This window comes from Leucoraja erinacea, chromosome 17 (assembly GCF_028641065.1).
Source record: "Leucoraja erinacea ecotype New England chromosome 17, Leri_hhj_1, whole genome shotgun sequence".
In the NCBI taxonomy this organism is placed as follows: domain Eukaryota; kingdom Metazoa; phylum Chordata; class Chondrichthyes; order Rajiformes; family Rajidae; genus Leucoraja; species Leucoraja erinaceus.
This window is the reverse complement of record NC_073393.1, coordinates 30987879-31003906: the sequence shown is the minus strand read 5'-3', so window position 1 is coordinate 31003906 and position 16028 is coordinate 30987879. Positions and strand designations below refer to the sequence as shown.

The 16028-nt window shown below is 40.3% G+C and overlaps 1 protein-coding gene across 2 annotated transcripts in view; it reads left to right on the top strand.

The window, feature by feature from the left end:
- The window catches only part of usp10 (ubiquitin specific peptidase 10), a 72817-nt gene extending 59967 nt beyond the window's left edge, over window positions 1–12850 (top strand). For both annotated transcript variants that reach the window (XM_055648917.1, XM_055648916.1), the window contains exon 14: window positions 10987–12850. In XM_055648917.1, coding sequence (XP_055504892.1) covers window positions 10987–11174 — 188 coding nt within the window. In that variant the 3' untranslated portion in view covers window positions 11175–12850. The remainder of the gene's footprint in view (window positions 1–10986) is intronic.
- The last annotated feature ends 3178 nt before the right edge of the window (window positions 12851–16028 follow it).

Genomic DNA, 16028 nt, shown 5'->3' with positions numbered 1-16028 from the left:
CCAGTTGTCCCACCAGTCTTCCCGTCTCCGACGACATTCTGTCTCTGTCCCGCCCACTCCACTGACATCAGTCTGAAGAAGGGTCTCGACCCGAAACATCACCCATTACTTCTCTCCAGAGATGCTGCCTGTCCTGCTGAGTTACTCCAGCATTTTGTGTCTAGCAGCATCTTTGATTCATGGGTTTGCTTTATCGTTCGTATCTCAGAATTTCTGTGCTACAAATTGCAATTTTTTTTAAACGTACAAAATCAATGACCTCCAAATGTACAACTGGAGTTCAACTGGAGTATTTTTTTTTCAACCACAATTTCTGAAATACCAATTCTCCCTCCGTCAACCTTTGCTGTACTAATGTTCCTAAATTCCTTAATCAAGTATCCTTTGTAGTTCTCCAAGATTATTTGACGGAAGAGCTGTGCCTTGGACTTCAATGCCTATAGTATGGAAGCAAAATTAAGGAGATTACATTTGGATTATTGTCTGCAGTATTGATCTCTTTAAGGAAGGATGTAAAGATACTGCTCTATGGTTCAGATAAACTTTACTCGGCTGATACCTGGAATGGATGGTTGCCGTGAAAAATTGTCTATGCTAAGCTTGTATTTTATGTTTTGAAGAGTGATAGGGGACTTGATTGGAACATGTAAGATCCCAGATGATTTTGATGGGATGGATGTGGAGAGGATGTTTCCTCTTGTGTGAAAATCTAGAACCCATGGTCACTGTTCAAAAACAGTGCCAATTTAAAATTAATTAAATTTTTCATGAGAGGGATGAGTGACTTTTGAGCTTTCTTCCTGAAATAGCAATTTTGGAGTATTTTAAAGCTGATGTTGATAGATTTCTCATGTGCATAGGGGTGAAATCTACTCAGCATGAATGTGGTTAAATTGGATCAGCCATCATCTTATCGAATAGAGGACTAGGTTTCAGGGGCCAAATGGTCCACTAATGTGGATGTTCATTGCATAAGTACACCTGCAAACCTGTGTCATCTATTTCACTTTGCATTTCTCAGAGGCTACTTATTTCCACATGGCCGGATGGATTTAAATGTTTCCTAAGAAAATGTTGAACTTTCTTTGTTTTCTGCATTGGATTCCATTCTTTTATTGAATTGCCACTTTTCAAAAAATTGACAATGTGCAGTTTTTCAGAAGTATTCTATTTATGGATCTTGTGCTGATAAAGACTCTTCAATATGGATGATTCTTTAGTAGCAAGGAGTTAAAAATGCGGAGGCACTTGGGATTTGTACAGGGTTTTCTATTGAAGGGTGCAGGAATTATTGACAATGTCAGCATTGAATGCTTGCATCAAATTGCTTTTGTGAAGAGAGTCATAAATGCTGCTTGAACTACAGCATTCCATGTGGTGAAGCTGTCTGTAGGTGTCAGGAAGTTCTAGGATTTAAAACAAGTGACAATAAAATAATGATATCCACAAGTGTGTAAACTGGAGGGAAACTTATGTGTTGTGGTTTTCCCATATTTCCCGTGGCTTTGTGTCTTTAAAAGAGAATGTGGGTTATAGAAGTGTTATTGGGAGTCCCTTGACCAGTATTGCACTGTATTTTGTTGATGGTACTCGTTGCAGGCACAGTGCACCTGCGATGGACAGCTACTGAAATAAAAATAATAAATTGCTGGAAATACTCAGGTCAGGAAACATTTGTAGAAAGATAGAATGTTAACATTTCAAGTCAAAGACCCCTTTCATCAGAATCGCAAAAGAGAGAATATGCTAGTTGTAAGTCAGAGTGTGCGGGAGTGTTGGATAGTCAAAGGGAATATCTCTGATCACATGAGGTTCTAGCACTGATATAAGCTGTTGATGATACCCTCTGGTTGATAGGTTGATGAGAGAGTACCCAAACAGAGGATCATGTAAAATCTGTGAAATGTAGCGTTGTTAGAAATTCCCAGTGATCTATCATGATGGCTTCATTAATATGTTATCCCTGATGCCATTCCGGGCTTTTCCTTGTCAGAGAGGTTCTCTTTGTCCCATCTGTCCTTCCCAACCCTCTGCAACTCAAATCTGTTTTTTCTTTCCCAGTTCTAATAAGTGAGGAACCTCTGGAACTCTCTGCCACAGAGGGTAGTTGAGGCCAGTTCATTGGCTATATTTAAGAGGGAGTTAGATGTGGCCCTTGTGGCTAAGGGGATCAGGGGGTATGGAGAGAAGGCAGGTACAGGATACTGAGTTGGATGATCAGCCATGATCATATTGAATGGCGGTGCAGGCTCGAAGGGCCGAATGGCCTACTCGTGCACCTAATTTCTATGTTTCTATGTCTATGTTTCCCCCTGATCTTTCTCTTGCCATAAATGCTGCCTTTGTCATTTACTGCAATATTGTAGATTTTCAACCCATGCAGGTGAATTTTCATTTATTCTATTAAACTGGGTAGTAGCAACTTTCACACGTATTTTGGGGGCTCCACTGATCTACACAACTATATTCCATCACATTCTTGACTTGTCCTTTGCACATGGTGAAATAACTCTGAGAAGGCAGGAGTCTACACAACTATATTCATCACATTCTTGACTTGTCCTTTGCACATGGTGAAATAACTCTGAGAAGGCAGGAGATGACTGACTGGACTGAAGATTGAAATGTTAAAATGGCAGATTGAAATTAAAAGAACCAAAAAAGTTGATTTTTTTGCACAAGGTTTCACAATGGAATTTGAGGGATATTTTTAAATTCTAGTGATTTTTAAGTTTGTTGAAAAGGCATTCATGACAATCAGTAATGTGAAAGTGGAATTTTCCAGGTCATCATCAAAGAATAGCATATGAAAAGTAAAATGTGATGTTGCCAGATTTGTTACTGGTATTAAACAATTCTAGGTTATTGCATAACATGACATATTTTGTTCTGTTGCTGATTACTTCAGTTCCTATCTCACAATCTTTAAACAATTTGGAGTTGTTTATTTTGACAATTGTGCTGCTGCCGAAATAAAAGTTTAGCTGTTCAAATAAAGATCTCATTAGAATAACACTATGCATTTAAGAAAAATAAACAGCACAGTGTCGTACTTTCATTTTATATTCTAACATAAACTACCTCTTAAAAATGGCTAAAAGTATTTGGATTTGTTATCTTAAATTGTTGAGTCTTTAACGATGACAACAATTTAGAATTTGCATTACTGGAAATTTTCTGTATTAGAAATGATTTATAACGTTTTACAACCGTAATCAGACAGAACGCATAACTTTCATCCATGTAGATTCATATCTCTCATTTAAAAAAAAAATCTGAACAACATGGTCAGGTAATTTTTTTTAATTGCATTATCAATTTTGTACAGATTTTTCTACAATAAATGTAGGAGTTCTCCCTCAGTATAAATAAGCTAGTGTGATTTTGGCTCCATCTGTAGACCATCTGTAAATTAAAGAGTGGACATGTTTACAGGAACAAGATGACATGCACATGGTATTTACCATTAAAGATTGCAAAATTGCTGTGAGATTTGCATACCGTATCATCTCATGATCTTTATTGGGAAGAAGTTGTGCTAAAGGACTAAGAAAATGACGTGTATGTTTCAAACATAATCTGGTGTTTGCATTGTCATGGGTTCAAGATGGTTTCCTTTGCTCATATCATTTAACCTCATATCACAATTGATTTCAAATACCATCACATGAGTTGGTCCTTTAAATGTTTGGGGACCTTCACATGTAAAGTTCCCTGTTCAATCGTCTCATTACCCTTGTTAAAGGTACATCATAGAAAGCTTTGGTTTACAGACCCAAACCATCCAGCCATTTAACATTACAAAAGAATATATGACTGAAGAACTGATGATTGAAATATACAGCATGGAAATGGGCCCTCCGGCCAATCGAGTCCACACCAACCATCAATTGTTCGTTCACATTAGTTCTTTGTTATCCCACTTTCACATTAATTCCCTATACACTAGGGACTTGTACAGTTAACCCCCAAACCCTTATACCTTTTGGAATGTGGTAGGATACTTGAACACCCGGAGGAAATCCACAGGGTAATGAAGAACGAGCTATCTCTATACGAACAGCACCTGGGGTCAAGATTGAGCCCGGATCTGATGTTGTGATGCAGCAGCTCTACCACCTCCAGTTTAAATTTCATTTGGAATATTTTGGAGGACCAGGAAACCAAGAAATAAAAAATTGGTGTACTGTCACCCTCTTATCCCAAGAATTCCCTTGTGGGATCTTTAGCTTAAATCAAGGACACACAAACTTAAGCCTATGTGCCAAGATTATGTTGGAGTGGCAAGTTGCAGGGCCTCCAATATTCTATTTTAGTTGAGATACGTCAGTATGTGCAATTGATGTTTGATCCTTAATTTGGGAATTAAGGGGAGAAATGTGTGTGATTTGTGGATTGGTAAAAAGAGGGGGGTCAAGGTATGGTTGAATGATGATTGGAGAAAGAGGATAGTGGGTGGGTTTTGATACAGTAAGTTCAAGGAAGAAAATCGGCAATCTGCATTTTGGGTGGAGACAATTCATCAAATGTAGAGTCTCGATCTAACATGTCGACTGTCTATTTCCTTCCACAGATGCTGCCAACCCCTCTGAGTTCCTCCAGTGGTTTGCTTTTGGCTCTAGATTCCAGCATTTGCACACACTTTGGGTCTTCATTTTATTCCACTTTGGTGCTATAAGCCCAAAAATAACATCCATGTGGAAGTCTTAATTCAGCAAAGATTACACATTGGTCCTGAGACTTTGTTTTTTCCATGTAACTACTTTGTGAAATGTGAGGGAGGTGCGAGTGCAGAAAATGTTGCAAATATTTTTCGTGTTGGACATGATTTGTTGATGACAAAACATAATTTTCAGATAGGTCTTCAAAACTAGGAACATTTTAACAACAGGCTTGTTTAAGTTGCAGATGAAGGGCAAGAGTGGGGAGAACAAAAATGTCTGATCAGGACAAGAGTAAATGGAGCTAATTTGTCAGGAGGAGGTGTAAATAGAAAATGAGGAAAAGTACTGGAACTATGATGCCATGAAATATGAACTGAGTTTTTATTAGTGAATAAAGATGACTTTATCTCACAATGTTTAGCTCAAGCTCTATTTGTTTAGTTAGTTTCTTGTTTATTGTCATATGCACCAAGGGCAATGAAATCCCTTGTTCATATGAAGCATAGTAAACAGTATACATACAGTAGTGATAAACACAACAGTAAATACAACAGTGAGTGTAAAAAAGCAGAATGATACAAAATTGTAGTGCAATCCACAAGTGTAATAAAATAATTTGAAGTACAGTAACAGAAAGCCCGAAATAGATAGTTAAGAGTGGGAGTATATGACAGCATCTCTAGGAAGAAGGTGTGAAAGAGGTAATTGTTTCTAGAGTCTGATTGCACCAAGGCAGATGCTGCCCTTAACTCTGTACATCTGGACATTCAAGCTCTTGTGCTTCAACCAGAAGGTAGAGGGAAATGGAATGGCCAGGGTGGTGGGTATTCATGGCAATACTCCCAGCCTTACACCATGCACACCCATGAAGATGAACTCGATGGAAGGAAGTGATGAGCTTGTGGTGGACAGGGCCAAGGTCAAGATTCAAGATTAAAGAGAGTTTATTGTCATCTGTCCCTGATAGGACAATGAAATTCTTGCTTTGCTTCAGCACAACAGAACATAGTAGGCAAGACTACAGAACAGATCAGTGTGTCCATATACCATTATATAAATATATATACACACATGAATAAATAAACTGATAAAGTGCAAATAAACAGATAATAGGCTATTAATGTTCAGAGTTTTGTCCGAGCCAAGTTTAATAGCCTGATGGCTGTGGGGAAGTAGCTATTCCTGAACTTGGTCGTTGCAGTCTTCAGGCTCCTGTACCTTCTATCTGAAGGTAGTGGGGAGATAAGTGTGTGGCCAGGATGGTGTGAGTCCTTGATGCTGCCAGCCTTTTTGATGCAGCGACTGCGATAGATCCCCTCGATGGAAGAGAGGTCAGAGCCATGGTAGTAAATGCCTCGGGGTAAGACGTCTGGTGTTTGTTGACCATGGCGTGCATCTTCTCCAGTGCTAGACGGACGTCTCCCTGGGTTGTCACTCCCTGCGGGTTCCGGCAGTCAAAATACATCTATTTTCATGTGAAATGCGTCTAACCTGTGGCAAGGTGTAGCCGTAGATTTACTGGCTTACAACACCAGAGATCCTGACTACGGGTGCTTGTCTGTAAGGAGTTTGTATGTTCCCCCCGTGAGCTGCATGGTTTTCTCTGAGATCTTCAGTTTCCTTAGGTAGGTCATTGGTGATATTGATGCCTGGGAACTTGAAGCTGTCAACCATCTCTACAGCAACTCCCTGGATGGGGATAGGGTTGTGTTCTCTCCCTTGCTTCCTTTTTATCTGATGAATAGGGCTAGGTTGTAGTCCTGACATCATGTCGCACAGTTCTCGATCTCTTCCCTGTACTTTGTCTCAGGGTCGTTGATGTTTTGGCTTGACAACAGTGGTATCATTGGAGAACTTAAGATTGAGGACGAATGTTACTCTTTATGTTGGTGCCTTGTGCTTCAATTTGTAAACCAGATGGAGCAGAACTGATAGATGATCAGACGGGCTGAAATAGGGGCCAGGGATGGAGCGATAGTGGTAATTAATGGTGGTGTAGCAGTGCATGTTGAGGAAAAAGTTCACCAGAGGATAGTGATTTTAGTAATTTGTTGCAGTGGCCCTATGGAATCGGCAAGCATTATTGAACTGTTTTTATTGTTGAAATGTGTATTTGGATGCATTTAGTTGATTCTTAGATGCATACATGAATGCAAATCTGAATTATTATTATTAGCTCCTCATTTCACATCAAGGTGATTTTTACTTTTAACTTTCTGTTTTGGTGTTCATGGAATGTTATTGCAGTTTTATAAGAAGGGTAAAATGTCCTGTAAATTCTCCAAACCACAGAGAAAAATGATACAGGTGCACAACCTTTTATCCGAAAGCCTTGGGACCAGACACTTGTCGGATTTCGGACATTTTCGGATTTCAGAATGGAAGATTTTTAGCGTAGATTAGGTAGGTAGCGCGGGCGGCTTGAAAAGTCTGGAGCAGCTGCCTCCTCCCCGGAGACCGGGAGAATCATTGCATAAATGTTAGTCAGTTAGTTTGGAGGGATTTTATGTGGTGGTGGTGGTGTAGGGGTGAAGGGGGAAACTTTAATTCTTAGTCCCCTACCTACCTGGTCGGCGACTCCCAACCTCGCGGAGCTGGGGGCTCCGTCCGGCCGCGGGCGGCGCCGGTTGTAGCTCCGACCCCGGCAACTCTACCCCTGGCTGCGAGGCGCTCCAAATCCAGCGCGGCCCGCGGCCCGCGGCCGGACGTCCCAGCTCCGAGAATGTCGGGAGTCGGCGGCATCGCAGCGCTGGGATACCAGCGGGGAGCGAGCAATGCCTTACCGGGTCGCCGTGCGGCAAGCTCCGGAGCGCTGTGGCCGCCTTCTTCCAACATTCGCGGAGCGTCGCTGGATTTGGAGCCGCGGAGCTGGGGGCTCCGTCCGGCCGCGGGCGGCGCCGGTTGGAGCTCCGACCCCGGCAACTCTACCCCTGGCTGCGCGGCTCCAAATCCAGCGACGCTCCGCGATGTTGTGTGTCGGCGGCCACAGCGCTCCGGAGCTTACCGCACAGCGACCCGGTAAGGCATTGCCCGCACCCCGCTGGTATCCCAGCGCTGCGACGCAGCCGACTCCTGACATTCGCGGACCTGGGGCGTCCGGCCGCGGGCCGCGCTGGATTTGGAGCGCCTCGCAGCCAGGGGTAGAGTTGCTGGGGTCGGAGCTACAACCGGCGCCGCCCGCGGCCAGACCGGCCACAGCGCTGCGGAGCTTACTGCACAGCGACCTGGTAAGGCATTGACCGCTCCCCGCCTCTCCGACCAGGTAGGGGACTAAGAATTAAAGTTTACCCCTTCACCCCCCTTCACATAAAAGCCCTCCAAACTAACTGACTAACATTTAAGCAATGATTTACAGATGTTTAAGCGTCTCCAGGTCTCCAGGGAGGAGGCAACCGCTACAGTAGTACAGACCTGGGTTGACCGTGGGTCGTTTTGGGTCAAGTTTGGCGCCAAACGCGAGCTTTGGTGCGCAGACGACATCTGGAAAAAATGGCTGGTTTTTGGAGCTTTTCGGTTTCTGGAACACCGGATAAAAGGTTGTGCACCTGTAGTACTTTGCTTGGCCCAGAACTCTATCTCCCCCCATGTGCGTGATCATAGCTACTGTTTGCTATGGAGTTGTCATGAGTTTGTAAATCAGTGTCGGCTTCTTTGGTGAGTCAGTAGTCTATTTGGTCTTTGCATTGATTTCAAGTGCAGAGTTGCTTTGTACATCCTCTATTTACAAAAGTAAAAGGTAGTTTAAACCATACAGAAACATAGAACATAGAAAAATAAGTTCAGCGGTAGACCATTTGGCCCTTTGAGCCAGCACCACCATTCGATATGATCATGGCCGATCATCTAAAATCAGTACCCCGTTCCTGCTTTTTCCCCCATATCCCTTGATTCATTTAGCCCTAAGAGCTATATCTAACTTGAAAACATCCTTCACTGCCTTCGGTGGCAGAGAATCGATCTTCACAGCCTTCTGTGGCAGAGAATTCCAGAGATTCACACCCGGGTGAAAAAGATTTTCTCATCGTAGTCCTAAATGGCCTACCCTTTATTCTTAAACTGTGACCCCCGGTTCTGGACTCCCCCAACATCAGGATTTTTTTTTTCCTGCACCAAGCCTGTCAAATCCTGTAAGAATTTTATATGTTTCTATAAGATCACCCTCTCATCCATCTAAATTCCTGTGAATACAAGCCCAGTCGACCCATTCTTTCATCATATGTCAGTCCCGCCATCCCGGGAATTATCCTGGTGAACCTACGCTGCACTCCCTCAATAGCAATAACGTGTTTCCTCAAATTAGGAGACTAAAATTGCACACAATACTCCAGGTGTGGTCTCACCAGGGCCCTGTTCAACTGCAGTAGGACCTCCTTGCTCCTAAACTCAAATCATCTTGCAATGAAGGCCAACATGCCATTAGCTCTCTTCACTGCCTGCTGTACCTGCATGCTGATGTACAAGCACACCCAGGTCTCGTTGCACGTCCCCGTTTCCTAATCTGACACCATTCAATAATAATCTGACTTCCTGTTCTTGCCACCAAAGTGGGTAACCTCACATTTATCCACATTATACTGCATCTGCCACCAAACCTCACCCAACCTATCCAATCACCCTGCAGCCTCATAGCATCCTCCTCACAGCTCACACTGCCACCCAGCTTTGTGTCATCCACAAACTTGGAGATGTTACATTCGCCACTGAAACTAATTGAAATTTGATCTCACTCATGTCATCTCATCATACTACTTTTTTAGGTACATCTGCCAAATGATTATTAGTTTCCCTAATGCCATTTGTGGTTTGCCTCAATTTTTCAGTGGAAGACTTCGCTTTCTAATAGAATTAGAAATGCGAAACTAATAGTATTAGAAATGCGGGTTGGCTAATCTTAGAGCCTTTTCAAATTATTCGGTGGTGTCTTCCTTTAAGCTAGAAGGTTAATTGAACTTTGTGGAAAAGTTAGCACAAAATTTAATTTACGTCAAATTTAATAGACTAATTTACATAATTTAATTGACTTTAAATATAATGATCCAGCATGCAAATGTCTGCAAGATTGTTTGGGCATGGGTAATACCAGCACACCGGCTTCCCTTAAATTCTCATTTTATAGCTATTTAAAAAGTAAACAGTGACTGTAAATGATTTTTATAAGTATGTGAATGAATATATATTATCCCACAGGTAGTAAGTAATATGATTTACACCAATTTACCATGCATCTAGTTATCTGAATAAAGATGTTTTGAGCTTGGGAATCTGATAACCTAATATATGAGCAAACAAAGTTAATCAAGCTCAAAACTAGCACGGCTACCATGTTGCTCATGATTTGCATAGTTTCCATTTAATCACCTGCATCCCTTCCAATAGCTACACAATTCACAACTTTTCTACCCTTGCGTTTCACAATTCACAACTATTTGTCCTTTATGGACTCAAATCTGTCGTTTTACCTCTAGCCTTTGTCCAACCATCTGCCTATCAAAATCCCCTATCACCTGCCAGATCTGTCCTACCCCTTCACTTTTCCAGCTTTCATTGCCCCCACCCCCCTTGCAGAAGGGTCCCGACCCAAGCCGTCACCTATCCTCTTTCTCCAGAGATGTTGTCCGACCCGCTGAGTTACTCCAGGATTTTGTCTTTCTTTGGTATAAACAAGCGTCTGCAGTTCCATGTTATTCTGGTTAATTTTCTGGTTCCCACTCTACTTATGTACTGCCTATATATACGAACGAGTATTTGGGAGATGAGCGGGATGGATTTGCCGGCCGCTGCAGGGCTGCATACATCTTGTGGCCATAAGTCCTACTTTTGAACTGTTCAGTTTACGAACAGTTCACAGGAATGGACCCTGCTGTAACCAGGGGATGATTTGTCGAACACATGAACAGTAAGTTGTCATATGCCCAAAATTAGGATGTTAAGATGTTTGTGTAAGTCTTCATGTGACTTCAGTTCTGTACAGAATTTAACTTCCTATGGAACTTCTAAAGCTTGAACTGACCGTAGTGTTCTCACATTTATTTATTTAAATAGATGTTATGTTATTACTGTTAGAACATCTGGGACACTCATCCAAAAATTCTTAGGCTGTCTGAACTACAACTGAAACTAACAACGTTCAATCCTTTCAGTGGGAATTGTCTTTTGGTCACGTTTCCCACTGGCTTTGATTTTTTTAAAAAAAAAGCATTGTTAACTAAGTGTGAAAATGGAAAAGATCAACTAAGGAATATTTACTGCTGTTGATTGCTGAATGTTACTTAAAAGAGTGTCTTGTTTTTAGGGTCTCACCATGTTTTCCTTTCCTTTCCAGTTGTCTATCACCATGGAAACAGTGCAACTGGTGGACATTACACCACTGATGTCTTCCACATTGGTCTTAATGGCTGGCTGCGTATTGATGACCAGATAGTCAAAGTGATAAACCAGTACCATGTTGTGAAGCCCTCTGCTGAACGTACAGCCTACCTCCTGTACTATCGCCGCGTTGATCTGCTGTGAACTGTCACTGCTGTGTTGCTCCAGCATCTTGCTTCCCACAACACCAACTGTCAGATTAAAAACCCTCCCCTCCCTCATTGCAATTTTTCCAAATCCACTTCCAGTAATTTCAGATTAAAGCATAATTGGGAAAAACCTGGAGATGTGCACCAGCAGCAAATCTTGTAGATTTATATCTCTATGTGACACCTTTCATAACATTTAACTCCATTCATATCAGTCGCTAAAGTTTTTTGCTTTTGTTAATAGGTAACACATCAGCCTATGATTTTTTGGGAGGGACAAGTGTTCCATTGTGCCGAATGCTTTGGTGTTTTGATGAGAAAAAAACTTGCGTGTGATTACTGGGTGTTGAGTAGCATTAGGATGCTGACAGTGTAAAGAAAATACTTAATGAAAAAAGCTTAACATTGCATGTTACAAAAATTACATGCAATCCACATTTGAGATTGAAATGTTGAGTCTGCATAGGTGGGTGATCGTAACTTTGCTGCAGTTACAAAGACTTCTGATTGCAATTATGCTTCTGTGTACACAATTGAAACTTGATAAAAAAAATGATTGATATAATTCCATTAACAGTTCAGTCTGGCTTTGTTTACTTTCTGTGGTTTTGCTCCTCTAATTGTTGAAATGGAACTGCACCCAATTTAGTGATATTTATGGAAAATTGAGCTTTATTGCCCTTCAGTTAATAAATTCATCACAAGCTCTTTAAATAACTGTTTGGGACCTGCATTGGGTGCACAGTCACAATGGAACATTGATTTAAAACCTTTTTTCAACTTTTCTGTACTGATATCAGAAATTGGCAAACTTAAAGACCTCTAGTTCTAGAATGATAAGTTAGTTAATCTTTCAAAAACAACTGATAAGTCAACATTGGTTTTTAATATGTCTGAAATGTTTTGATTCTTAGGAAACGCAGTTTACTTTTGCTTATTGTAACATTCTTACAAACATGCAGTTAACTGGCAACTCATTCCACTGTTGATTGCCACACAACTGCTGTATAAATTCTCACAACTTGCTCACATGACAGTCAAACGGGCTGCTTGTTTGGGTCAGTGAATTGTTACCATCTGTCCGATAACCTAGTAATTGTCTTATCCAAAAACGTCCTAATTTTCTGCCCTATCTTCCGTGGTTAATAGTTGAAATAAAATGTATTTGCATTTTTTTTTACTGAACTGGACTCATTTTACTGCCGTAAGAAATCAAACTTCTGAGCCATTAGGCAATGGCAAATACTTTGTTATTAGTATTGAGGATGCAGATTTTCTGTTGGGATGGAAGGTGGCTCGTGTTGGGGATTGGTCTGTTTTAAACCCTTTTTCCATATTTGGTTGTCAGGGATTGATAAAGTATCTGAAACTTTTGTTTAAAGACCTGTTTAGTTCTTACATGCAAAGATATATTTTCCTGACCTTTTTATGTATTCAGCCATTGGAATCTCTAACTTGTGCATTCCCAAATAAAAACTTTCCCCTCTACTTTGAAATCCATTCTTAGATGACCAAACATGGTTGGCATTTTAATGTGAGATATTTTCAAAGCTTTTTAAGAACTATACTTGCGTGGTAACCAAATGATTTGCTTTTAGATTCTGTGAACTTGATCTTACAAGTTAATTTGTTGTCTTGCAGAAGAAACTACCTTGAATAAAAGTCTATTACTATGGAAAATTGTTATGTGTAATCTATTTTACTAAGGTGTTAGTCCTTACATTTTATGTTTGAGTTTTCATTTATGTAATGTGATTTATTCATCCAAATTATTACAAAAAAGGTTCCATATCTGCTCAATATCTGTTTTTGCTATTTGAACATTTAAATCCTGCAAATGGTAAAGAAATTCAGTTGCAATTAAAAAAAAAAAACATTATCAGGTTAAAGTTTGTGGTTAGCTGGTGTAAACATAAATTCAGAAAAAGCTGAAGCAGTTAGCATTTCCAACAGCATCTTGAGAGAGCTAACATGTTTTTTCCCTATCATCCCACTTCCCCTGGTTTCTCTACAACTTAAAACAAACTTATTTTTCCATAAGGTCTTCATCTTGAAACATTGTTTTCCACAGTTCTACTGAATGTGTTCAACTCAACATGTTTGTATTCCAGCCGTTGCAAGGTTTTTTTACATTTCCATCAACCAATGTAAAACTGCTGCTCCAATTATGTTTAAAATACTGATAGCAAAAAAAAAATATTACCCCCCTCCCGCACGTTGTTATGAAGCTATTATAAATCACTTCATATGTAGGAAGAGCGATCAGGCTGCGGAACTATCATTACAGCTTCATCACGGAGCTCTGAGTGATTCGATTTGGTACCAGATCAACTTTACCAATTGATACAGGGAAGGATTTTGTGAAACTTTCCCACTTGGACAAACAGCTGATAAAAAGCTTGAAATCTCCAATTAAACTCGGGTCATGCACCACAAAACCAGCTCTACAGCATTGGTTTGCTGAAGTAATTTTGGCAGCTCGGTGGCATTGTCTATCTTGGGGAAGAAAAAACATTTTTATTTATATGCTTTGCTTGCTTTACTTTGGCCAACTGAAATTAAGTCAAACACCGTCTGACAGGCAGCTGCCAGCCAGCCTGTGCATGGAGCATTATTTTGTGACTCCATATGAGCTTAATTCATAAAACTGACATAATTGACGTAAAGTTCTCAGAACAATGTTTGGATTGGCTGTGCAGCCCAGAACCCAGTCCTTCAGAAACAACAGATTGCTTTGAATCACGTTAGTTATGGCAATGCATCTTTTCCTTTAGTTAAACTTTGTAAGTGTAAGCGATTCCTCTTTGGTTTGCATGTTGACCCGAATTAGGATAAGCTGCAAAATTTGGGAGATTTTCGTTTAGACTTTATAAACCAATAAATTTAGATAAAACTTCAATGAATGGAAATGCTTATTGCTGCAACTAAATTATTCAGAAATACTTTAAAAACATATATCTGTCTCTGTCTCATTTTCAGTGCAAGGTTTTTTTTTTTTAGACTGCTGAGTATTACAGCTAAACTAATATGGATGCTTACATTTTTTTATACAAGTGCAGAATCTTGTTTCTTCAGATTTTAGTCTCTTCTGTTAATTAGTGAGATTCATCACATTGGCATCGGTGTGGAGGATAGCAATGGCAGAAGCCACTCAGAGTTGGGCTGTTTGACATCATAAGCTGCAGCACAAAGACTTGTAAGAAAGAGCACAGCGAAATAGCAAGAGTTGGCCACTAGCCCCCATCCAAGGAATACAAATCCAAACTGTTTAGCCTTTTGATAGGAAAAACATCCTATGTTTAAGCCTGGAAAATATCCTTTGGACTGCCTCCAAATTTTTTATATTTTGTTTTGTGCAAGGGGATCAATACTGCATAGATTCCTCACTCACACCCTGAAAACGAACATAACCTCCCTATTCTTAAATGCTTTGCAACAAGGGTCAACATGCTGTTTGCTATCTTAGCCACTTGTTGGGCCTGCCTGCTAACTTCTTGTGATGCATGTATGAGAACAGCTAAATCCTGAATTTTACTCACTTGCAGTCTCTCTCCATTTAGGTAATCCGCCCTTTGATTCGTCATACAGAAGTGCTAGACCTCGTACTTTTCCACATTTAAACTAAGTTTGTCAGCATTTTGCCTAATTACTAAAATCTCTCTACCCTTTTGCAGAATCACAATGTCCTTATAACTTGCCCTTCTGCCTACTTTTGTATCACCAGCCAATTTTGAAACCCATCCCTTTGTTTTCTTGTCCAGGTCATCAATGTAAATAGTAAACCAGTGAGGTCCTAGAACACATCCTTCTGGTAGTCCACTGGTTACAAGTGGAGCCTGCAGGAGATTCATTTATTCCATCTCTGCTAAGTGACAGCATTTTTCAAACCATGCTAATGTGTTTCCTCAAAAATCCCATCTGCTCTTAGTTTGTGCACCAGCCACTTGTGTGGCACCTTGTCAAAATCCTTTGGGAAATCTAAATACACTATATAGATTCCCCCACCACATCAAGTCTTGCCCGTCACATCCTCAGAATTCAAGCCTATTTTTTAAAATGTGACTGACCTTCATAAAACCATGTTGGCTTGGTGTGATTATATTCAGTATTCATGAATGATTAGTAATTACCTTTTTCCTTTAAAATATGTAGCAAGCTTGCACATGCATGTGTTGCTGCATACAAGTTCCAGCCAGCAAACAGCTGAGAATATTAAAATCTTTTGCTGTTACCTATTTTTTACATTATGCACTTTTTTTGTCTCTCTTGACGTAGATCTGTCACTTGTTTTCATTTATTCCATGTTATTGTTTTATTAATGGAGCATACTAATTCAGTTACAGGACTGTTAAACGGATTAAGTGAAATCCCTTCACAACAGTTGATTTGTTTTCAATTTTAATTCCAGATTAATAATTGCACAAATGACGACAAAATAATCATTTTACCATTCAAAGCCCATCTAGTTGCTAATAAATTTGCTGCCTTCGATTAGGCTGTTTGGCAACTACAGCTGTAACACTCTTTCTTATCCCAAATTGTTTAGCAAGTTTAATTCTGTTAAAACTTCCATGTTAAGTAATCCATCAGTGATCTTCCATCATAAAGCTGCACTGAGCAAATTCAATTCCAAAAAAAAGTTTTATCATAATTTGATTATTCTGAAAATAGATATGATAGTGGCATTTAAGGGACTTTTGGATAGGCACGTGGACGTGCAGGGAATGGAGGGATATAGGTTTTGTGCAGTTAAATAAGAACTTGGTGTCATGTTCGGCATATATTTTGGGCGGGGGAATAGGGGGAAACAGTTTTTCAGTCACTTACCTGGACGGAGATGCGTGTTTTC